Raw genomic sequence first — 27,387 nt, forward strand, 5'->3', positions numbered from 1 at the left:
TATCGTCATGTTGATAAGCACAAAAAGATCTCAGTTGAAACGTTCGAATACATGATTACTTTCTTTTATTTAATTCTTACTTATCTTCGGTTTAGTAGGGAAAAACACAGGTTTGCATTTTGAACCAGAGCGCAAGCTGCAAATATATGCGCTACGTATACCTTGGATTGTTAAATTATGCCCAGCATTTCTGATGATTACCAAGTGGGTAACATATTTTGGGCAAAAGTCGGTTCACATCCTTGGTGGCCGTGTATGGTCTATCATTCACCTGATGGAGATTCGTATGTAAAGGAGAAAGGTTGGTTACAGTCTAATGGTTAGTTGAAGTTTCAGGACGGTCATTCATATATCATGTACAATTCCTGGGACCTTTAGTAGAAAGAGCTTGGGTATCCGCTAATAATCTTATTCCGTTTTCTGGCAAAAAGAATTTTGATGAATATGTTCAAGAGAAGCTACGCACATGCAAAGATAAATCTGTAAGTGTGAGTGGCTTTTGCTCATTTTGTGTTAAAGGAAAAGATTAAATTTGAAAGCAAATCTGTTTCAAGTAACAAAAGCATTTGGATCCAGTCGTGGAAGGAAGCTGAAGTGGCGATGAACCTTACAGTAAACGAAAGGATTGAAAGGTTCGGTCGGATTTCTGTCAAACAGAAATCTAGAAGGTTAGACAAAGCTGAAGAAGGTATTTAACGTTCAAAAATTCACATATTTTTAGGGGAGCTCCTAGAATTGATGAGCAATGTTCCTTTGACGATAGAAGAAGAGGCAGAATCGTTGTCCACTTTCTTGAAGGATGAATTGGATATCCGTATGCAGAAAAATCCCGAGCTAGATAGGAAGATGCTTGAGGATGAGCTGAGATCCCAGTGGCCTGCACTTGATATCGCTGAAAAACGCAGGTATCTCCGTGATCAATTGGGCATTTTTGATGATCCCTTGCAGGTTAGTTCAAAATTTCATTTATTATTACATATTCTTTTTAAAAAATTATCATGCCTTGTAGTTCAACCTTCACATAATTTCGTATACTCACGACTCATTGATGCTAGCTCAATTTATCAGTGAGTCCATATATACTCTGACATTTCCCATTCTTCTTCTATGATACCTCTTTATTGACACTTTTTAAAGTTTCATTCGTGTTAAATCCATTAAGTCGAATGTAGTTATCGTATACTAACTGAAAATGAGTATATTTAGCTGTCCGTATACTGATATGTAAGGGTCTATTTGAATTAAACTATCAACTGTTTCATATTTAAATGAAAATACAATTTCAAATATCGGATTCCACTCCTTTTGTGATAATCAGAAAGGAATCAGTTTAACTAATAGTGTTTGAAATATTGGCCTTATTTTTTACTTCAGCATTTAACTGGAGCTTCTGAAGAGTAAACCTCAGATAATATAGTTCCAGTTGATGAAGATACTAACAAACTCCAGTCTCCTAACCAACTTGAGCAATAATGCTAGCATATTTGGGCCTCAGTCCTCTCCATCTAAATGCAACATGTTGCTTCAGGATTGGCTTGCGTCAGCGCCTGAAGTAATGATAGAGAATGATGTAGTTGGGTGCGTCGATCACTACGCTTATCTCAGGAGTCTCATCAGCCTTGGTCAGTGAGTGTCTAATGAGATATTGTCACGGATTCATAAGCTTCAGTTGGCTTTCGCCGACTTACGTCACTTGTGGAGTAGGCGAGATGACCACATGTTAACCAAATGACAATTTTACTGCACAGCAGTCTACCCTCTTTGACTCTATGGATGTGAAGCACGCTCATTAGAAACAGAAGACAATCGTAAGTTACTGGTATTCGACTATAGTTGTCTTCGAACCACTGCTTGCGTCTTTTGAGAACACCGAGTAAGCAATATCTGAGTTGGGGATAAGGTACTAGGTAAGGATGGCATATAGGTTGGTGAGTTTGAAAACCCCTCATGACTTGTTTTTCGTTTTTATCTCACTAGTTTATATTTTCCCGAATCGTGTCTTCAACGCCTATTCTTTTTAATACCACCATTACTGTTACTACCCCTTCTGTTCTTGGGTTCGGTCTAACAATGTGCTAATGGATTATTGCAACTTGAACCGATGTACATACGTACAAGGTTGTATATTGCGACTGACTGACTGACTGTCATAATAGTTTTCAACATCAATACTGTTATATTCAGTTGTATTCAACAAACTAATGTATGACCTTGCACAAAATACATTAGTTTCCTTTTCCATATATAATTTGTCAAGAGAAAGCAAATTTATTAAATTTGGTGTAGTTTGGGTGGGAAAAGTAAGTGAAGGCTAATAAGATTTTCGGAAATCTTATATATATAAACCTGAAGTCTATACGTTTTATATAATAAACGAGCAAAAAATTCCAGTCACATACCAACCATGTGATGTATTTCGATTACCTAGGTATCAAGTCAAACAAGAATAAATCAAAAGAGTCAGTAAGCAATCATAAACGATATCCCGTTGTTCCAAATTCATTTCTTACGTTTACCAACAGATCCAAGTAATTTAATACGCTTGGTCTTCAAATCTAATGTTTAGTTAATATACGCGATTGTTCGCCGTTATTTCTTCCCGTAGGTTCATCATGTAGTAGTTGATAAGAACGACCATCACTTTCATGGTGTAAAAGAACTCCGAATTCCCGGTTTTCCTATTGTTGCCTTGATCAACACCTATCAGTGCAGTTAGACGAATAACAGATCCGAGACACTCACTAAGTCCTAAGGACACATTTGTTTAAAATGCGATTTTGGATCAATGTATGTTATCCAGAAGTATTATCTAGATTCCTAGCCGAATAATATGTGACGTCGGATTTATCCTCTTCCAGTCGACTGCAACATTCTTTTTTTTCGTCGAAAAAACGTCAGTTAAATATTTGTATTTAATATAACGGGAAAAAACCGTATTTTGTTTTTTAACTTCCACTTTTATTACTAATCAACCACTTGCTATCTGGCAAGTTATACCACCTCTATTGGCTATTGTGTACACAGACTAGATTTTCAATTTACTATCGTATATTTAATTAAGTTGTTCTTGGTTCTGCTTCTGAAATCTATTCGGTTTGGATTCGAGGATCAGTTTTTCAAACAACTTGTTATTTTTGACCATCTCAATCATTTGAGCATACAATAAAGTCAGTTTTTCAGTCATGACACTTGCCTATAAGATATACTAAAATCTTCGAACTTTCTTTACAGCGATTAGAAAAAAGTCGTAAGTGCAAAGAAGCTACAGTCACCAAAATCAATGAATCTGGAACAAAATCTGCAGATCGAACTCCTAAGTCAAGTAAAGTAAGTTTACTAACAACACTAAAATCTTATATATTTGCCTTTCTTCTATGCTTTATTACTGTGTTAGTGCGTAGTCATCAATGCTTAATTAAGCACTCCTACACTTTCCTTCATTTGCTCTATTTCTTTCCAGATTCAGTGATTGTAATTAAAACATTTGTCTGTTAAGATGTTAAATATTGAAGCCTAATGTGTAATCCCTCTTATTGAAGAACTAGATGCATTGAGTTTATATACTGCCGTCTACTTTCAATTGCTATTTTTATTGTGTATTGTGATCTGGAATTAGTTAGAATTTTTAGTATATTATCGTGTCAGTCGGTAATCAAAGTCCACAAGTTTACCATTTACTTTACACTTTAAAAACCCAGCTCAGGAGCCAACATCTCTACTCACTTTTTGTGATTAAACGTTAAAAGTAATGGAAAAGTTTCTTCTGGGTAGTTGTTTGAGCACTTTCGTGCCATGACATGTGAAGTCAATCTACTAGCAGTAAAATACAAATTAAAACTGGGTGGTAAAATAGGCAGTAGTCAGTTTATGACACGGAACCGTGGTATGGAAAACAACTGTATATAACTGACATCCATCGCCCTATCATGACTATTCTTCTGGAATCAGAAATTTTCCAACTCAATGAATTAAGTCTCTACCCGAAAAGGTTCAAAATAGAAACCATCAACGATCGTTTTGTGAGACAGACAGACATCAACTTAGACCCCACCAAAGATTTCAGTTGGCCCAATTTGCGATACTGTGATTATCCTGACGAGGTGAAAATAACAAAAGAAATCGAAATAATGTATTTTCATGGATAAAAAGTAAAACTAAACCATGAGATATTTGTACAAGACAGACTGAGAAGTTATGTATGAATGAGTGCTGTAACTACAGACTTATGAAAAGACAAAACATTATAACACATGCTCTATTGTGACCAGTTTTCAGTCACATCACCCAGTTTCCAACCAATCATCTCAGCCAGCTATTTTGTACCTATCTACATGGCTCAGACCGATAGCCGATAACTTCATGGAGTGATGCCACTTTTTGGTTTGAATACCCCTAGCTTTCTTTCAGCGTACTCCTGCACTAGCCATCATCGCACTTCGAGATAGGCGGTAGTCAGGCATATGTAACACATGTCGTAATTACCTTAGTCGATGAAGATTCACTACGTCATTAACCGAGTTACTGTATTTGCCAAATACTCTATGCCCAACCTCAACATTGCTCATTCAGTCATTCCGTGAAATGCAATGCGTTGAAGAAACATATGATAGCTTTGGTAGCACGCAAGATCACCTTGGTCGTTTTTACCTTTCTTTTACGTTATTTGTAAAGAAAGAACTAATCCTCTTAACGGGAGATTTTTATTAGTTGTCTTTTCAATTGCATTATATCTTTCATTAAGTGCTATTCTTGTTCATTTGTTTATAGACTATACAACCCTTTCTTTTTTTATGATATAATCACTCCATTTGCGGGTCGCATTCGTGCTGGTCCCGTTGTGTACCAAAATTGTGTCTTAAATAAAAATAACCAAAATTAGGTAACATCGTGTCAGTCACAAATAACTTAGAACCTGGCACAAACGTATTCACTCCAGCGTAACAAAAAAGCATAAGTAATGGTGCCATCGTGTTAATAACGTTCTGATTTAACAGAGCCTTATCTGGTTTGAGGCAACAAAGTGTTTATTGTTATGATTATTAGTTTGTTGATCACTTTGTATTTATCTAAATTCTCATCCGGTTGCACTATTATTCCTCTCTAAAAGGTTTAGTGATTGATTTATCTAGTAGTTCAGATTCGAATCGAAAAATAAGACTGCATAGCTTCATATCTATCACATCGATTCTTAGTGTATACTTATTCACCTATAATCATTAAATATTTATTTGTTGACTTAATGTCGTAGAACTTATTATTCGATTCACCTACTTTGGTTCGATTTTACAGCATATTTATCTATTTGGCCTTATTTAGGTTACTAAGTGTTTATGTCCCAAAAACAAAGCTGATCTTAAAAATGATGTATATAATAAAGCTGATGATTAGTGAACTCTGTAAACTAAAGTGTAATTAGTTGATGCACTCAAATCATTTATATGGTTTTTCACGAATGCCGTTCACGTTATTGTCTTTGTGTTCCACATAAACGTTAGAAATCTGGGTCAAAAAAACAACAAACGGAAACCCAAGAATTTGACATTGAAATTCATCGTCTTATAGTATCGCCAGCCCAGTATCGTTTACAACCCGTATGTCCCGTGTGTGAGGTTTATTCTAATGCTCCTGGTCAAATGTTTCAATGTCAAGGTCCATGCGGTCGAATTGTTCATCCTCACTGTATGCGATATAAAACTCCACCACCAGCAGGTATTATAAACAGGGTATCTATTTTTTATCATTGTTTACTTTTCATTTGGTATTTTTATTGCCATCACTATTCTACTAGTTCAACAAAAAAGAACAGTCTTTGGAAATCGTCTACATCACGAACTGACTTTATCTAGTTAACTACTGGAAACCAGCGACCGCCAAAACATCTTATTCTAAAGAAAGCTTTTATTCTGGTTGCCAACTAACTTAGGCGGTTACCATAAAACAGAAACTGCAGAAATATGATTTGGGTGATGGTAATATGTCTAAACACAACTTTTAACCGTTGAATAATGGGTTCTGATCCTTCCCACGTACTTTATCTTTTGTGTATATTGACACCACTAAATGGGCAATCTTAGTGTTAAACACCTGTGAGCAGATAAAGAAACCAAATCATTCCGCAAAGTCTTAGACCCGTAGAAACTGTGGTTGCGTCTCCATGCTCAGGTGTGCTATTTTATTTGGGGTAGAATTAGGATCAAAAAATAAGTAAAAGTGATCAGTCCAATATATGGGATTAATCGGTGGAATTCCTAAATAAATCCACATCGTTTATCAAGGTGTAGAATCCTTATTTCGCGTTCACAAAACAAATGAAATAAATTTTTAGCCCAAATCCTATCTCATTATCGGAGATTCATTATATATCCTCCTTGTGAACAGTAAATATTCTTAGGCACTCGTCTCCATTGATGCTATTTAGTTTTTCTCTCCTTGATTACCCCTAACTTTAGTCATATGTAATATGACTTACTTAAATTTTACGTTGTCTTCGTCTGCTTCACTATCGTTCCTGGTAGTTAAACAATCTTTTTAGGTCAAAGGTATCGACTCAACATGGTACTTGCGGCTGTATCTGGTCGTTCATTATTTTCCCTACATTTTTTTTATCTCTATCTGTCCTTAATTGATCCCATTTGACAGTGCTTTGTATATTACCTTTTATATTTACTAGATAACAGTCGTCCTGAAAAATTCCGTTGTCCACAATGTCTTATCGGCGAGTTCCTCTGTTCGATATGTGGTAAACCAAGCGAAACAGGATCCAAAGATGGTGCTGGTCAGTTATATGCTTGTCAGGTAGATACTTGTAGCATTTTCACTTTACACCGCATCCTACTCATGAATAGCCACTGTTTCTTTTTTTCATTTTCATATTTAATGTGCTAAAACAGTCAACCAAAGCTTATTAAAATTACTTGACATAGGCGTAACAGTAAAGCATGACCAGTCAATGTGTTCTGTATTGAGTCATTTGGTATGTCCATAAACACAGACAATATATAGACACTGTCGTTCGAATATGACTCCCGGACAAGCCCTCTCCCGACCGTTACTGCCACCTTGACGTGGTGGTCGGGCTTTCCTATCGTCATGAACCAATCGGGCTGGGACAATCGTTCCCTAATGTCCCACCATGCCAGACCTGTCGGTTGAAGAGTGGTAAGACTGAAAGCAGTAAACTCAAGGTCCGAAGGCGAAGTCGTCCTGTAGTGAACAAAACACCGGTTGGGGACAATCGAATGTATTTAAGCACAAATTACGGACTATCTCAATAAATTCTGAAAACCATACAATGGACAGTTAATTTGCAAATTACCAACCAATAGTCTCGATCTTCACTGTTTCTTCTCTAATTCGATTGTTCGTGCATTTTCCTACCGATTGCGCTTCGTTTCAGTTCTTTCCTCATCGGTCTTCTGCCAAAATACATTCTATGTCTGACCACTATATACTACTTATATGGATATAAATAGACTACACCACAGTACTACTGACTGCACAAGGGTGTGACGCAGTAAGGTGTTTGCCTCAGATAACCAGCATAAAAGACGCTGCTGTCTTTTCACAGAGGAAAGGTGGAGTTAGAAAAAATCGACCCGAAAAATGCACACCTCGCCTAATCCCACGGATTTCCGTCTCTGACAGTTAGTTCTCAACAAGCACGAAATTAACACAAAAAGGACGAACGTGACTGTCCTCAAGCACTTGTCCTTTGGCACTGCAGTCATGCTGTTATAACTGTTATATAATTTCTCCTTACTATGACCCAGCTATTCCTATTGTTTAGTATTGTTGGACACCAATACACTCGACAAGTCCCCAAATCAAAGCACAGTTGAACAGGGTAGAAATTATATTTGTAATTAGTTTCCCTCTTCAATTCCAATTACTCTTCCTACCTCGACCATCAACTCTAAACTTCCTTTTTTGGCTTCTTCCTCAATGTCACCATGGCCAACGATTCTAGTGCGCGAAACACTGTCCCAGGTCTATTGAAACCTTGCTCCAAACTATACATTGGGACCTTCAACGTACGCGCCCTATGTCAAATCGGCCAGCAGGTCCCCTAGGCTAAAACCCTAGAATCTCGGAAGCACACATACAGGATCCTAGTGTAGTCATCCATAGCCTGAATGAAACATTGAAATGAGCTTTCCGACATCCAACAATGATAGTTTTTCCTGACTTAAAAGCAGCATTTGACTCTGTAGGCCGAGAGGTTCTGTGGCAGCGTCTGTCATTCAAAGGTGTGCCTCAAAAGTACATAAACCTTGTGAAGGCTGTTTACTCGAACACTACCAGTCGAGTGAGAGCTTATGGCGAACTGTCATCTGATTTTGCGACCTCATGTAGTGTCCGACAAGGCTGTCCACTATCTCCATTTTTGTTCAATTTCATCATAGATCTACTGCAAGAAATAACTTTCTCGTCGACTGAATTTTCAGGAATTGATCTTCTACCAGGAAGTCCACTTATCGACTTAGAATACGCAGATAATATAGTTCTGTTTGGTGAAGACGCTGATAAAATGCAGTCTTTTGGTAGCACTGAGCAACAATGCCAGGATGTTTGAGATGCGTTTCCCCCCCTTTCTAAATGCATGTTGCTGCTTCTTGACTGGTCTGCATCAACACCTGAACTTGAGATATGGAGTGGAGTAGTTGGACGCGTCGACAGCTTCACTCATCTTGGAAGTCTGATCAGCCTTAATGGGTTGGTGTCTGACGAAATCTCTGCACGGATTCAGGAAACTCGTTTGGCTTTTCCAACTTACGTCACCTATGGAGAAGGAGAGATATCGGTCTATCCATTAAAGGGAGAGTATACTGCTCTACAGTTCGTTCTGTTTTACTTTACGGCTACGAAACGTGGCCATTAAGGTTAGAAGATACTCGCAAGCTATTAGTATTTGATGGCAGATGTCTTAGAAATATAGTTCACATCTGTTGGGATCACTGTGTAAGTAATAGTGAGGTTAGACGCATGATATTAGGGAATGATTGTGGATGTGCACCCACTGAGATGGTTGGGCCACGTTTTACGTATGCCTGAACACCGATTACCACGACGCGCAATGCTGACTAGTGTTAGAGACGGAAGAAAGTTAGGGGCGGCCAAACCAAAACGCAGCATCAGTGCTTGGAGTCACTAACTTGTGGTCTGAGCCATGTTGGTAGATGCAGACTACTTGGTTGGGGTCCGCGCGACTATTCTAACCATGGAGAACGTGTATACATTCTCTGTCTTCCCTTAAACCGTGAGATTAAAATTGCTTTATACCTTTCTACGAACTAATTCTCCCTGTATCATATCCTTATACACAATCTTTTTTTATATATTACTACCATTGAAGTAACTACTACGAATCTGTTGTTCATCTTTTTGTGCTTATGAGGTATAGGAACTTGGACCGATGCATATATGTGCGTGGTCCTTCACTGTAACTGACTGACTGGGACATCGTCGTTCGAATATGACCTCATTGTTAACTGTATGTATTTTTCAAACATTAACTCTAGTAACCAATAAAGGTAAATAAATTCCCGTCTTATATCAGATCAATCTAGTTCTAGAAGTGAAGTCACTGAATAACTCATTTGTTAGTCCCACAAGGAAAAATAAAAACGGGTCATTGCTGTTGTTTATAAGTATATTTACAATGACCATAAGAACTGATTAGCAATATAATACACTAACTCATAAGCAAACTAAGCGGGAAACATGAACGCTAAAAGTAATAGACTAAAAGATCTACAACGTGGAAAATTTTGGTCAAAGGAAGACGAATTTAAAATTTGTTAAAGAACAGGTCATTAGCTATGACATTGCCAGGAAGTTAACAACCTGTACTTTCTAGATCTGCTTAAAACTAGGTTATCCAGCTCCATTAAATATCGACACTGGTTGTTGTTTTGGTTTTTTTTCTTGATAATAGTTGGTAGGTTTATAATGAAAACCTACTTACAATGCAGATCACTGTGATAATATTTAATGAATTGCTTTATAGTGTTAGTTTCACAAAACTTCTTCAAATACGGTTTCCCATACATCACTTCTTTGTGTATTGATATGTTCATCCCAAGCTTGACGTTTAGTCTCAGTCATAGACAAATAAGTTCTCTAATTTTAACTTGAGCTACTCGTTTAGGAAAAATAAATGACAAAGTAATTACAAGTACATCGTAGAAAGCAATTTCCTACAGTTGTAATTCTAAGTTATTCTCTAGACTGTCGAGTACATAGTCTTGGTTTCACCAAAGTCAGAACAAGTAAGCTATTTGGCTTAATAAACTTTATCTGTTTCTAAAACGTAAATTAACAACGTTAGTATACAAATAAACAGCACAGTCTATTACATAGGGAAAAGGAGAGACATAAATAACATATCGAACAGTAACTAGAGCATAGGAAAAATGAGTCAACAAGGCGAATATTGTTTTACAATGAATATAAAATTGTGATTGGTTTATAAACAAGATATACAAGTTCAAAGAAAGATCATGTGGTGATGAGAGTTTCACTTTATCATTGGTGGGTTCGTTTATCGATCTCACTTTACAATATTTTAACTAGGTTTGAAAGGTTGGAATTACATGTGTATCAATTCATGCTCTGAAACCAACGTTATTTCCACAAAAACCAATGACTTTCTATTTGTGACCAAATCATTGAGTTCTTTATTGAGATTATATGAAGCGTTTTTGTTCAGAGCAGTATATCAACTATCACATCAATCAGTTGATAAATAAATAAAACAATAAGTAGCCGGAAATGGGCTTATGTTTTACGACTAAATGTATTTTTCAATTTAATGTCTTATAATTAGATCTTTCACAAAAGTACATGAAGTACGTACAAAATTGAATTAACAAAGCTAGGTTCACTAGTTTTATCTAATTAGTTGTCTTGAGCACTCTGGATCACCGCAACCCTACAATAAGTACCTTCTTTACAACGCTGTATTAATTAGTTACATGTGTTATTGCAGTAGATAATGAGTGATACCGTGTGATCACATCCACCTTACATTCTGTCCACTACTTTTATTCTCTTCAGGTTATCAATTGTAGTAGGCATTTCCATCGAGATTGTCTATCTGGATGGCCTGGTATTCTCACAAGACCGTCGGATAACGTAGCTACTCGGACTACAACCTTTCAAGTTCTTCGTTGCCCCGCTCATACTTGTAATACATGCTATTTGGAATCCAATGAAACTAATTGTCACCCAGTAAAAAAGCCATGTTCTAGTGAAGGACCATTTTTGGAATGTGTTCGGTAATTTCTACGTTTTCATTATATGCAGTGTATACAGTTTCTCATATATGAAAAAGATGCAATGATAACGGAAGGTTTTAGAAAAGATAGACTAAATTTTTCACACCTGCCAGCGGCAAGGCATAAAAAGTTGTCCCTTACACTCTACAATCATGCTCCCCATGTCAGTTTCCTTTTTAGCTACCTCAAGAGGAAATACCCTCGGTATGGGTAAATGAAAATGGCAACTGTTCACACTTCTCTAACAGCACTCGAGATCTCATTGCTCATGATCAAATCTATTCTTCGCTTCCTAGTATCTCCTCTACTCCTATTATCAACCCTTTTCCTCTGGCTTCACCTTTTTCTCCGATCAAAACCAATAATCACGGTTTTATTTAACGAAATGTTATTCATGGTCTTATAAAACTAAGCTGTCAACTACATGTTGGTGTTTTCGATTACCAAACCTTGTATCTAATCAAACAATAGACTTCATTTGCTAAGACTGATGAACTTCGTGCCACTAACTGACTGACTAAGTACAGTGTGTGTATGAGGGGTAGTGCAAGGTCCGGTCCCCCAAAGCAAAGTAAACAAAAGTCCGAACCTGTAACTTTCTGGTTAAAACCCGAGTCCATTGACCTATAATCCATCGCTCTACAAAATTCTAAGTATAACTTTTGATTTCCTTGATTCACATAATTGCTTGCACTGTTAATACTGATGTGGTCTCATATTTTTTGTAAGAAACGTTACCGTTATTACAGTTATTGGAACTCACTAAATCCGTATTATGAATCAAGGTATATCTCATAGGTATATGACTTAAAGTATTTCACTATATCCTTTCAAGCGATACCACTTGTAGTAAGTACCATTTGATCTAATTAAAGATTCATTATAGATATTTTAAAGTGGATAAGAAATATTCCACAGGCTTAAAAAAAGATATCTTCTTGGTTGTGCCACTTCTTAATTCTGTTAATGTATGAAAATGCTTCTGTCGGCTAAATTACCACTTGTTTGTTTTAACATGTGTGGAATATTATATTATATTATATATTATATTTTCGATGAATTTCTGCATCTAGAAATTTATATTCTAAATAACTTATTCTGAACTTTACTCTGTTCATAGTCTTGAATAGATTGTCCGCGCCATTGTCCTAATTTTTACTCCTCTCTTGGGCTTTCTTGAGTTTTTCTTTTGAATGCTATCATATGAACTTAAGGATTCTTGATTATCTTCCTGTATATAATAATCTCACATTTTATAAGACTGATTGGTTGAGTTTTCGTTGGGGAATGTTTCTGATTCTTAAAGATTCGATTAGAACTCATTAAAAATTGAATTTATTAAAATAAATATCTTAGAATTTCTGAATTCCTTACTGAACTACAATTTTCACTATAGAAAGTTATAATCTTTATTGACTTTTAATACTAGATCAAATAACATTAAATTTCCATGGTTCTCTCACTATAATGAATAGTTTCATTGAATTCCATTACATATATTTTTATTTGATGTATAGCATCTTTTTATCATATTGATTTACTGTAATATTTTAGATGTCCAGCTGTATTCCATACAGGTGATCTATGTACACCAGCGGGTTCAGTTGAAGTTTCACTTTCTCATATTGTATGCCCTAGACACTTTGATGAATCTCTATTAACGTTGTCGAATTTTAAAACCCAGCATCCTAATTGGTGTTTCCATTGCTTTAAACATGCTCCTGAACGTGTAAGTTTTATTTATACTTTTCACTGCGTACTTTTTTTCATTTAGTTTAGTCTACTTCTTTAAAACTCTTCACTATACCATATGCTCGATATGACTTAACCTATGTGATACAACTGAGTCACTGACTCTCGTTCATTACTTTTTGTTGATTTCCATCTAATGGACCTTGTTGAAGTGTATGGGAAATAAACATAAATATTGCTGTCTTTACTAATTTCATCAGTAACAGCATGTCAGTTCACATAAATTGTATCAGTAACGTTTTTTTATTTAGTTTTAATTAAAAAGACGTTTTTCATTCCGTTTCATAGATCGAATGTCAACTCTGTCCAACCACTTATCACAAAGATTGCTTTGAACCTTCACTCGGCATTCTAACTGATGATAAATTCATTTGTCAATCTTGTCGGTGAGTTTGTCCTTTCTTTTCTCATATCTCTTGGTCATGGCCATCATTATTAAGATGCACGTGAAGGTTAATATTGTACAGTTTGCTGCAAGACTATAATCTGTGAACGAATCAATATCAGTTACGATGGCCCCCTTAGAACTTTCGCGCAAACTTTATTCATCTATATGGCTAATTAGGATTCTGTCCTTATAGTTAATGTCGGTTCATAATAAAAATCGTAATCCTAGCTTCTAATTTTAATTCATCACACTAATAACTTTATTTTGAACCTAGTAAGTAGTTGAAGTCCCTCAAGGTCACTTCAGGAACTCTTGAAGGTTGTCTACATAATATTGTCACACCCAGTTTCCTGTGAAATCGTTCAAAAATAAGTTAGGCTTGTGTGTCACAATTGCATCCTTCAAAAGAATGCAAAGGATGACAAAGGAAACGAACGTTTCAGAAAGTAGTTATGATTATAAGGTAAGTTATGAGATATCGCTCAATATAGATTTTCAGGGGAGTACAAATAAATGTAATCGCAAACCACACAAAAAATATCTCAAGGGATAGTGAGAGCATACAGCCATGCGTCTCTCTCTCTCTCTTTCGGTCGAAATCACCGATCATGTTGGGGTGGGTTTACTTCACTTTCACCTTTCCTACTTATTTTCGACAACGGCAATATTCTGTAAACTTTTGAGGAAGAAACCTTTTGATGATAATGGTGTAGGTCATGTACTTTGCCCAATAATAACGTATAATATTTTCCAGAAACCGACAGAAATCTTTATTAGCACTCATTCCTTAATAGTAAGCTGTTTAAAATAGTCGAGAATTTTGTACGTGTAGGTGAACTGTATAACGCCTCTTCTAATTGAATGAAATCTTGATTGAGTTTTCAGTCTAATTGTATTGATTAGTACACATTATTCTTTATATTTTTTTCCAATGTACTGCTTGTTTGTTTAGTTCTTGCTCTTTCATGCTTTCACAGTAGTCATATCGCTTTTTGTGGATTGATTGCTTGATCCTATTTTATTTATACCAAACGTTTTTATGTATTATAAATAAATTTCAATGACCTTAAACTTAACTGATCATTTTAAACATTTCTAATCACATCACACTTATTTCATGTTGAGAATACAGTCAAATGACATATGATCAACAAATTGGTTACTTTTTTCCGTTCAACAAAGTTGTTTTTCTCTATTGATTATCCTTCCTATGTTTGTGTGATTTTGTGTCACCTCTTTTTTAGACGTGGTGTTTTTCCCAGATATGCTCAAATTATTTGGCAAAAATACCTGGATTTCGTTGGTGGCCATGTGAAATAATTCATGCTCGTAATGCCCCGATAAATATATTAAATATGGCTCATCCAGAAGGTTCATTTCCTGTACATTTTCTTGGTTCAGAAGAATATCAATGGATTAGTCGTAATCGTGTGTTTCCTTATGAAATTGGTTTACAAACAAGTTCAGCAAAAGATACAAGTGGATCAAATAAAATCGAAAAGGCATTTTCACGATGTAAGTTGAAAAATAGAAATGTTTGTCTTGTCATTATTCAGTATTGTATTCATGATCTTGTACTTGATTGGCTCCTTTCTAACACTGTACTACCACTGTTTATTTATCAAAAGAATCATCTTACTGTATTTTATACAAGTACCTGTATATATTTTATTAAAATTTATGATGAATCTGATACAAGACCACCATATCTCAGTATTATTGTAATGAAAGATATTCTTCTTTTTTTACACAGTTGAATAGAATTATTTTGTTGCTGGTTTTATTTGAAACTGACATTTTAGTTAATTGTATGGAAGGAAAATTCACTTTGTCTTAAATTATTTGTAGTTTCTTGATTAATCAAACATCATTTAGTGTGTTGTAAATTATAACAGATAAGTATATATTATAAGTCAATTGACTTATATGTGTTTGTGAGGTTTCGTTGAATGTTATATTGTACATGTACATTTTTCAAATTCTATTCCGTCATGCATGCAATTATTACTGGGAATAAAATGACATCAACTTCATCAATCTACTTAGTGTATTGTCATGTTATTATTTTTTTTTAAAACATATATTTCCATTACTTAAAACTTGTCCCATAATTCGATTATAAATTATCTCTATAAAAACTTACATAAAGGTTGAAACTGTTCATACATGTTGACTCGTTACGTTTAATACATCGTTGATAACAATCGATCAGTCATGATAAACGTATAGCCTCGTACGAATGTTGGTTACTTCAAGGTACCATGTAACACTACCACTACAAGATGAATACCAGAAGAGTTAAAACCATATTGTAATAACAATAATGAGAAAGACTAAGTATTAAGAATAAGGTTTAAAAAGGCAACCAAATGGTATATATGAATTAATACTGAAACTCATGACGTACAGATATTCGAAGAGTGAATACATCTATGCCATTGTGACTGGCTTTTATCCATGTCGTCTGAGGTTCCCAACCGCTGATCGCGGTTATCGTGTGAACCCTAACCAGATATTCTTCATCTACTAACTTGACTCAGACTAACAGTCAAATGGTTTTATGGAGTGATGCCACATTTTGGTTTGGCCGCTCTTACCTTTCCCTTAACTTACTCTTATATCAGCCAATATAGGCTGTCGAGGTAGGCGGTGGTTAGACATATGTAGCACATGTCATAACCACCTCAGTCGTCGAAGATTCACAAATTAATGACATTTAAAGTTTTATAATAGTTCAGTAATCAAGAACAGATTCATTCACCAGGTAGGCTAAATGTTGTATCAAAATGACAAGTGATATGTTCAAAGATTTCAAATAAGTTAAAAATAATTTTCTTTCATCTCACTGAACATATAAACTACTTTGATGTAATAATAATTAAATATTACTAGATTGTTGTCCTAGCAGTAACATTATCACGAAAATAACTGACATCTTTGCCCTAGATATATTTTATATGGTGTTTCGTCAATTTCCATGCCAAGTGTTGATATGAAACAAATAGTCAGTTTATAGCATAATACCGTAACCACAAAAAGAACCTGTGTTAGCTTAATGTTTGTTACGGTTTATCACAGTTCCCATGAAATAATTCACTAAGGAATGTTATATTCCACTGTACGGTATGTTATTTAACCATTATTTTTTTATTGTCTCTGCATACAATACTATCAGCAAATGTTGTCCTAATTAGTTTTCTAAGGGTATACAGAAGATTAAAACATCCAATTCAGATTATACAAAACTGGTAAACTTGGACTCCAAAAATTCTTTTGTGCTATATATGCGCTATGTCATGTATATGCACATAAAACAATCTATCATATTTAAAGTGCATTCACTCAATAATTTTTTTTCAAAATAGCACCGACAATTAAAAAAAATAGATTATACTTAATGGAAATAATTGCAGATAGAGATACAAATAAAACAGTTATAGAATGTCAAAAATCAAGCATAAAAACACTTTTAATACTGAATTCAGTCAGTTGGTCTTGCGCAGCGAACTTGTCACAAATATGCGTCTCTTTAAACTGTCATACTACATTTGCACAACGAGATGTAATTATCATGGCAAATATCAGAGTAGTAGTAGTACGACAGATTAGGTATAGATCAGTCAAGTAGAAATAATAAATTCATGGAATAAAAAAAGATAATTTTGAAACTCAGGATCTAATGAGGAGATAAAGAGTGAATGTATTTGCACTATTGTGACTTGTTTTGATTCATGTCACTCAACATCTTCAAGCATTGGTTACAATAATTGCACAGACTCCAACACTGAATCAACCTTAAGTTATATTATCTCAGATTTCTAAAGAGTTTCAGTATCAATATAATTGTTTAAATTCTCCCCTCAATGAAATATGAATGATGCAAACAGTTCAGTTTCATACATCCCTACTTCTGCGTAACCCATCTTTAGTTTTCTTATGCTTTAAGTTATAACTATCTACAGGGTTCCCAATACTGCTAGTACTTATGGAATGTGCTTTTTTTAAAGGAACAATTATATATATTCTCTGCCAAATAGTCATGCGTAACCATTTATTACCTCATATAGTCAACAGACGGTGATCTATTAATTGTTTTTCTTAATATTGTGTTATGTAAAGTGATTTCATTTTGGTTGCAAATATTTATTCTTTTTTCTGTTTCATAACTGAATTAATAGCCTTACATCGAGCTCCTAAAGCACATGCTTTATATGTCAATCATGTATTAAAACAAGGCCTACCACTGATTTCAATGCATGCTGAACAACTACCAGAGAACGAATTATTATCGTTAAACGCATTAAATGTAAACACAGTAATTGATCCTAATATGCAAGATCATCAATTACCTAGTGTACTTGAAAGTTTCTCTTTCATTGAAGCCAATATTTATACAGACGAAAATTTGGTAAGTGAATTTCCTTTTTATCTATCCTGGTGTAATTTTCCCTATAAAATAAAATTGCTTATTGTCAGTACACGTATTATTCAATATTCAGTATTCTGAAATAAGGGAAAAATGTGTAGCTATCAGGGTTTGGATATTTTCAATAGCTTTGGGCCTACTTCAAATAAAAGCGAGTAAATATTTCTTGACTGAAATCCTACATACGTTAGTTTAAACCACTACACCACATTAGCACTGTGAGATAAAACTATCAAGATGAATCCTGCAGTAGTAAGATTGTCAGTAGTAGTAATACAACAAAACGGGTGTGAGGAAAACAAGGAGCAAAGACACCACCCAATGTCTCTAATCATTCGTTACGATTCGCTGACCCCAACCAGCTAATCTACCTCTACCTAGAAGGCTCAGTCCAATTGTTAATGACTCCATGGACTGATGCCATATTTTGATTTGGTTACTCCTAGCTTTCTTCCAGCCCACTCGTACACTAGACATCTACCTTGAGAGGTGGTGGTTGGGCATGCGTAACACATGTCTCAACCGCCTCAGTTGATGAGGATTTCCCACCCTACCATCCTTTATGCCATCCTTACCTAGTACCTTATCCCCAACTCAGATATTGCTTACTTGGTGTTCTCAAAAGACGCAAGCAGTGGTTCGAAGACATCTATAGTCGAATACCAGTAACTTACGATTGTCTTCTGTTTCTAATGAGCGTGCTTCACATCCATAGAGTCGAAGAGGATAGACTGCTGTGCAGTAAAATTGTCATTTGGTTAACAGGTGGTCATCTCGCCTACTCCACAAGTGACGTAAGTCGGCGAAAGCCAACTGAAGCTTATGAATCCGTGACAATATCTCATTAGACACTCACTGACCAGGGCTGATGAGACTCCTGAGATAAGCGTAGTGATCGACGCACCCAACTACATCATTCTCTATCATTACTTCAGGCGCTGACGCAAGCCAATCCTAAACCAATATTTTGAATGTACCGGGCGAATATATATATATATATATATATATATATATATATTCGAATACATCTAGCGTTATTATACCATCGTTATCATGAACCCAGTGGATGATATACATAAAAATACCAAAGAAATGTGATATACCATTCGGATAATGTCGCCGAACCTCATTCCACCTGTCAAGTCTTAAGTCGAGACGCATTGTTTTTAACCGATATCTAAAAGTTCTCAGATCATTGCCATTTTGTTTATATACTAGGACTCCCCTTTCTATTTACTTTTAGTCAACTCAAAACAAGCGAAGCCACTTTTAGCTGATGGCTATGAATAAATTAGTGTAGTTGTTGTTCGTTACCCACACGTAAATAGTTCCATGTCATCCCTGCATAGTCTTTTCCATACGCCTTCATGATTTACATGACTGTTTTCCCTAATAATCCCTGTATTTTGTGGTGAATCGCTGAACCCCAACCTTCGTTGAGCAAATGAATTGTCCACTCAGCAGCTGTATCTAAGTCTAAACTAATTTACGATCCATAAGACTATAGATTTTCAAATTATTTTTTCATTTGATTTGGTGTTTTATTTGTATCTTATTTGTTTATACGATCAAACACACTTTTCGTAATGTACTTTCACTCATTAACAATTCTTACCTTGTATCAAGTATTACGTTACACTTAATTTATGTTGTTGTAGAGAAATATTACAATTAATTTGATTAACCTTTTACAAATACAATCAGACATTTGTGATTTCGCGAAATATTTTCAGTCTTGAATGGATAAAGTTTTGATCTAGTGACATTCAGTTGGTATGTATTAAAGTAATAACTCATATATTCTCATCTAAAACCGTCTATATGTATTACAAATTATATTCCATGTTCAATTGTGTTTTATTGATTCTACCTCATCGTTTTGTTCGTGTTTTTATTGTTGTATTTTCAGATTGATAACATAAAAAAGTCATATGAATCTCTTACTGTATGCTCTTGTAAGTCGTCTCTTGTTATAAACGGTGAGACGATCACTGGCTCTAACTTATGTTCAACTAATAATTCATGTCATCATTTCTTATCTAGAGTTGAATGTAAACCACAGATTTGTTCATTTCTTGAAACAGATTGTGGTAATCGACGATTTAGTTTACTTTTAAACGCTGCTTATACTACTAATACTACCACTACAAAACAAGATGATAAGTATTCATTTAATGTTGTACGAACTATTAACCGAGGATATGGTTTGAAAACTTTGACTTCATTTCAGCAAGTGAGTACAAATGTTTTGTGGAATAATTGGTAGAATAGGTTGAGTACTTTTTAATTCTTTCGGCATATAAACGATTAAAATAATTCATTTTTATTGTCATACTTGGTCTCCACCACCTATTGGGAAAGCGATCACTGCACACCCAATTCGTTCTACATTAGGAGTACATCCTATGACGGTTCAGTCGTTTTAATGTATGCATATGTTATGACTTATGGCCCTGCTAAATATCACGTGACAAACCACCAACCAAAATATCGATCTCCGTGACCCTGCCCCTTAGTCAACCAGTGAAGCGCTAATCCACACTAGTGGCCTTGATTCAATTTTAAGTCCTTATCAGTCTTCGATTTCGTAGCTTCTCGCCTCGCTCCGCTCGTTGAGTCAGAACACAATACTCAGCATCCCTTATACGAATAATATGTTTCAAACACACGGAGTTTATATACAAATAGACCAGAGCTCATCACACGACAAAACAAAAAGTAACGATCTTACATGAGCAAGACAAAAGTGACTATGAACAAGGATGACTGTAAATAATAGATTGAAAATAAATTAAGAGTGGTGAATCGTATTATTTTAGTTGATGGGTAAGATGAAATATATATATATATATATATATATATATATATATATATATATAATCTTTACTTTTAATATTATACGATAAGAGTATATAAAATAATAGACCATAAATTAATATTGGCATTTACCATTCATTTAGTCTACGTTGAATACAACACCTCCCCCGTTTTAAAGATCCGAAGGAAGGTATTCACATGGTTTTGCTTGTTTCCACTTAAAGTTAGATCCTGAAAGATAAATATAGGTAATTTCAAGTTTCCGATATTCTCCCACCCACGAAACAATGTTGGATTTTCTTATACCCAGGTTACAAATGTGACTTTATTGACCTGATCTGTTTCAACGCAACCCATACCTTCTTTATATGTGAGTATTTGGGTCTGCGTGTAATACATAAGGCTTGAATAACCCCGTTATTCAATCTTGACTTGTACAGGTAGTATTATAAATGGTCCTTTTTACATCTTTTATATAGAAAGAATAAGATGTTATTATTTCAGTCAAAATAAGGATAAGCACATCTTGTATTTCGATTTGTCAATAATAGAGCATGTGACTCATTCGAAACATTTCTCACACTGACTAGAGAATTCACCTAAAGTTATTGCATTATGAAGATAAACAATATTTGATATGACACTATCGGAAGTGTAGTTAGATTTGAAATCATTTAGAGCTAGCGCTTCACATTGATCAAGGCTTTCACTAAATACGATTACATCATGAAGACAAATAAGATCTGATATGACATCATAATTTGATTTCTCTGAAATATGTTCCTTAAATTTATTAAACATTTCATTAAAGAATAATGAATCATTAGAACGATCAGCACCTAACAAAATTGCATCATAGTTCCGATCAGGATTTGATTCATCCGACATATTTCCTTCAGATTTATAAGGAACTACGTGAACCATTAAGACAACTTACATCTGGTAAAATCGCATGAGAAATCTGATCAGAAATTGATTCATTAAAAACATCTGTCTCCTAATGATTCCGAATTTCACTTGATATTCTTGCACCCATTGTGCTGCTTCGATTATTTTCTCTATATAAGTCCCTCAAGGTTTCTGAATTAATATCACGTGTATATTTAAACTTGATTTCAAGTAATCTAATATTTGTATGTGATATGCTTGAACGCTATTACAAGTTCACCGTACTTGGTAAACAGAACAAAGGTCAAAGATACAGTGAAACGATAGGCTATTCTAATCCGTTGTCCCCGGCCCTGCTAACTAGATCAAGAAGTCTTGAAAAGGCGTAGAAAATGTATTCTACAAGCGCCTAGAAAATATGAGGTCACTACACTAAGCACACAAATCAAGCTTATTTATACAATGATAGAAATGCCTTTGGAAGAGCCACAGAATAGCGTACTAAAAAAATCCGTCAACCAATGACAGTCAAGGATTTCCGAGTGGGAAATGTAAGCTGTAGGTCAACTAAGCGTCTCTTGGCGCGAAAACATAAAATTACAAAATTATGACCTTTTCCAAGTGAGTTTTGGGTATCTAACGTCCTCAACAGTATGGCGTATTTTTCATTTGGGATTATACAACTCTATTATACACCAAATTACCTCTAGACTGAATTCACTTAACAGGAAACATGGATAACTTTTTATCCTCTTCTTAAACATAGCTAATCAGAAAGACGCATTCTAAACGTGACCAAAATCATAATAAGAAGGCGATCAGGACAAAAAGTGTATACTTATACATAGTTAAGATCGATATGACTGCTCTATTAAATGGGGCTTTTCTCGTCTCTTCAAACTTTTATTTGCTTTTTTAATCGCTCAACATGGTAAAATTATCTAACCACTTATCAATTTCATAACTATTGCATAACTTCTTTTATCTTGATTATGAACAGTGGTAACTATAACACCTGTTCTACTCTGGATTATTAATTTCCAGCTTTGATCTTGACTATGTTTATCTGTACACATTGTGTCCTATTCTTCTTGTGAAAAAAAATTTTGAAGAGACGAGAAATGCTTCATTTAAGCGCGCAGTCATTGTTTTTAATCTATTCTAAATAGTAGCAAACAAGCAGGAAAATAGGCAAAAGGAAAGGACATCTGGCGTGAAAAGATATGTCCGGTATAAACAAGAATTTTAATTTTTAAGATGACAGTAATAAACTACCAACTGATTGCAACATAGTATTCATAGTCATTTGAGCAATGACTCTGCTTCGAATCCCCCTGTAATTGAATTTTTCTTTAGTTATTTTGATGTATTTGTATAATGACGTGATTAATTCATAATTTCTCTAGAAAATAAATGTTTCATCTATTTTTGTTTTATCACTTATTAGAACTAACTGTTCTATTTCTTTTGCAGGGTGATTTAGTTATAGAATATTCAGGAGAAGTAATAGATATTGCAGAAGCTAACCGTCGAATTATCGAAGCACTCGGTCCTAATGCATTGTCTAGCATAACTTCATCACGTAAAGGTTTCCATCCACTCTCTGAAACCTATTTAGCACGATTCAGTTCACGGTTAAATTTAGTTTTGGACTCAGGAACTAAAGGCAATCTGAGCAGATTTATCAATCATGCATGTGAGCCAAATTTAATTGCTGAATGTTGGACAGTTGATGGTTATCCACGACTTGGTAAGTTATGTCCTATTTACTGAATTTTATCCGTTTTAACAGTTAAATTCATGATCTAGACCACCATTGAAAACCTGGAAGCACTGGATGGCCTTTTCGTTCTAGTATGGGGCTCCTCGGCAGTGCGCATCCATGATTCCGCATGCGGGACGAAACGGCTTTCCAGTGCTTTCAAGTTTTTAATGGTGGTCTAGCTTAGATTGACTCGTGAATTCAACTGTTAGCATACTACAATCTCCATATTGATTTTATCCGATTGTCAAATAAACATTATTTTCAAGACATTTTTTATTAATTCTGTTTTATTTGTCAACTGTAGGACTTTTCGCCTGTCGACCAATTGAAGCTAATGAAGAATTGACAATTAATTATATCGATGCTCAATTTCTCTCAACTGGTCTAATGGCTGCTAGTTGTCTATGTTTATGTGGAGCTGATTCTTGTATAAGTACATTACGTCTACCAACATCATTTAAACTATACGAAGAAGTGATAGTAAATGATACATTACAAAATGTACATATTATAGAGAAAAGAAAATCTAAAAAACTTGACGAATCAACACTTCCTTTAGAAGTATCAACTATAAACAACAGGTGTAAATCAAAATCACCACCTCCTGTGAAAAAATGTGAAGCTGTAACACCCTCAGTAACTTCTCTTTTAGCTGCGGCCGTTTCACAACTTACCACTACTAAACAACGTGATCGTGTTCCACTTATTAGTCCAGTAACAATGGCTGCACGTGCTACATCATCATCTATTTCTTTACATAAAAATCACACAATACAAACAAAAGTAGAGGGTAATGCTGAATCGAATACAATTGGTTTTAATCCTGCTGTTCATGAAGACTTTTGTTATAGGTAATTTAGAGTTTAACTTTTGCATTTTTCCTGTAAAATGACTTTCAAAAGCATGTTTTCCTGATTTAGCATCATAGATTGAAAAACTACAAGACAGTGTAGAGATAAACAACAGTGTCATTGTTCCCATAAAACACACATATATCAACGATGAACATTAATGTGATCAATATAAAATAGTACTTTGTAGAATACAGCACCTGTAAATCCTATCAACTTGATGTATGAAATAGTACTTTTTTATCAGTATAAGGAACTTTATGAAGATTGTTGGATTTTCACCAGGAAGTGAATCCAAGCTTTTCGGTCTTAGCGTCTAGACCACTGAGCCAGTATCCAGTGGTACATATCTGACTTTTACCAATTTGCGACATTCCAGGACCACCTATTACCTGCTTTGGATACTCGGCATAGTAAGAATCCACTTCATTGCTTCTTACTAGAACTCTTGGGATCACATCTCAAAGCTAGTCACTAATGAGCACATGATTACTTTTAATACTAGTAATAGGGGATTTGTGGAGATTGTTTGATTTTCATCTTAAGCTAGGACGAAATAAGTTTGCAATGATCATCTAACTAGGATCCGTCTGCAATGTAAACTATGAAAGAGTACATACTTCAGAAACATAACTGTAGCTAGTTTGGGGCTCCTAAATGTGTCTAACAGCAGATATTCATATCCACCCATCAATTAAGTCTGAAATAAGAACAAACTGAACAGCTAGTCCTCTGTAGTTTGTGGTCACTTGTCATCATCTAGAAATACGTAAAATATTAACGTCCTACTCTTTGATGTTATAAAAAAACCATTTGTCTAACTACTGACCTCCAGTAGGACTATTGTATTCATCCTACCTTCCACCTGGTACTTAGTCTAAAATCCATGTTATGATCACATTCAGTATAAATGACAGAATGTACCAGAACTGATTTACGATTGTTTACTTTTTTACTCTAGATTATGAATTGTGTAATTGACTTGTAACTCATATTCGTTATTTGACTGAATATTTTAAACACACATGAAATAACTTTAGTTTCTTGATACATATTAATATACTCAGTTAGTTGTGTAATTTTTTCGACATATATTTATCTGAGACTTGCTGGTCAATCCTGAGGACGATTATCTGTTTGATGATGTCATCCACTTCAATAGTTTTGTCGAGTCCAAACTGTCTTACTTTGGCGTCATGGTTGTCTTAATACATTGTTTCTTCACTTTGACGGTTGAATAAATATTACATACACATGATCTTGTTTGCTGATCAGTTAAATATGTCCACCTTAAATACTGATTAACCGAAATTGAAAAGCGATTAGTTGTAAATTGAGTTTTCTAAAATCTCAATGGAAGCAAAACTTATTTTTTCGTGTAATTTAACTACTATCTACTTATTTTCCTTATTTACAGAAGTATTAGCTGAACTTATGACAATATTTGTTTGTATTTGTAATAATTATTGGCTATTTTTTCTTTCCTATTACCTATATAGATGTGGTGACGGTGGTGAACTAATACTGTGCGATAAATCAACATGCTCTAAATCATATCACTTAAATTGTCTTGGTCTATCTGTACCACCATTGGGTATATGGTATTGTCCATGGCATTATTGTGATTTATGTGGTCATCCCTCAAACCATTTATGTTGGAGATGTCCGAATTCATATTGTGAAGAACATGCTAATCATAATTGTATACAAGTTGATAGCTTAGATAGTGATCGCTGGAAATTGGCTAAATCCAGTCTGAATGAAGTCACCAATCCCTCCATAGTATTCAGTGTTCGATGGATATGTTCAGATCATGTCGGTTTAAAAATATATGGACCGGATTACCGACCTGTACTGTGCTCTGACTCAAATATTCCCACTAAAAAAGTTGCTGCCAGTAAAAATTCAGATAAATTGTCTACTGAAGTTAAACAAAATGGTGGAGAGAGCAATCTAGTACCCTGTTTCATCAACGAAGAAGAGAAAGAAGTTGAAAATATAATTCCAAAGACACCTAATGTCAGAGATTCGAAAATTACCTTAATAAATGATGACACTACCGCTTCTACTCTTGTCACTACCACTACATCCACAACAGTTATCAACTCTAATGGCGATAGTAACCAAAAACTAGAACCCAGACGCTTAGAGCCTCTTAAAGTGACGCTAAAGCGCAAACTTAAAGCTGAATTAGCAGCCAAAGAAAATAATTCAGTGTCCGTTCTAAATGATGAAAACAATGTACCAAGCAATTTAATGGATACTATTTCTAATAATACTAATTATAGCAATGCTGTGACAACCACTTTGAGTGGCAACAATCATGTTGGTAATCGTAAACGCTTATCAATTACCAGTCCTTTGATAGATAAGAAAAGAACTCGTCTGCCAAGAGATAATACTTCAAAATAGAACAATTGCATTTTTCCTTATGGTAACTTATTTCCTGGAGGTTATTGTAACTTTTTTTGGGAAACAGTACAGTTTACTCCTATTTTAACTAACATTGTTTATATGGCACCAGTTACCGATATTACTGTCAATATTATTGTTATTATCGTTGTTACTACCCAGGGTATATAGATCCTGTAGGCTCGATTTGTTTTTCCTATTTTAAGCTTACCTTACCTCTTATACGCCCATATATATATATATATATATATATATATATATATATATATATGCCACTGTGTACAAACCAGCAAAATATTATATTGTTATAAGTACAATATGTTTATGTTCAGATTTTATTTCATCCGTACTATTATTTCTCTTTTACAGAGTAAGCATTTTATCTTTTTAATAAAGAAGCATTAACAAATATAACTGTTTCTCCCTGTTGTAAAATGTATTTCTTTGTTGTCATTTTCAAAATAATAGGTTTTTCTGTGTATTCGAGTTAAAATGTATACTTTATTTTAAACTTGTGACTAAAGTTTACTGAAAGAGAATAATATTCATAGTTAACTGATCCTTAGAATTTAGCTTCCCTATAAATTAGACGTGAGCAATCATGCCACAATTATTAGTTTGTCTAAAACCTCAAAATGGAATGTTTTCTGTTTTACCAATTCTTATTCGTAAAACATTTCAGACTAGTTCATCTCAGCTCTCAAATGAGTGTTAGTCATGTTTATAACACAACGTACACATGCTTTGGTTTTTAGAATCTCTTACCTTCCTGAAACGAATAAATGGATGTTCAATGAAGTGTCTGTGTTAGA

At 34.7% G+C, this 27,387-nt stretch overlaps 1 protein-coding gene across 1 annotated transcript; it reads left to right on the top strand.

Moving 5' to 3' along the window:
- Positions 1-177: 177 nt before the first annotated feature.
- On the top strand, positions 178-26,981 carry Smp_137060 (putative set domain protein; the record flags this gene model as incomplete). The annotated part of the gene is made up of 16 exons (XM_018796659.1): positions 178-301; positions 337-482; positions 520-688; positions 722-948; positions 3,232-3,327; positions 5,496-5,709; positions 6,671-6,795; positions 11,056-11,276; positions 12,831-13,005; positions 13,317-13,414; positions 14,897-14,931; positions 17,595-17,824; positions 19,752-20,075; positions 23,021-23,297; positions 23,617-24,163; positions 25,663-26,981. 16 exons carry the CDS (start codon positions 178-180, stop codon positions 26,573-26,575), a joined length of 3,921 nt encoding a protein of 1,306 aa, XP_018651779.1. The 3' UTR covers positions 26,576-26,981.
- Between the last annotated feature and the right edge of the window lie 406 nt (positions 26,982-27,387).

This window comes from Schistosoma mansoni, chromosome 4 (genome assembly GCF_000237925.1).
Source record: "Schistosoma mansoni strain Puerto Rico chromosome 4, complete genome".
Classification (NCBI taxonomy): Eukaryota; Metazoa; Platyhelminthes; class Trematoda; order Strigeidida; family Schistosomatidae; genus Schistosoma; species Schistosoma mansoni.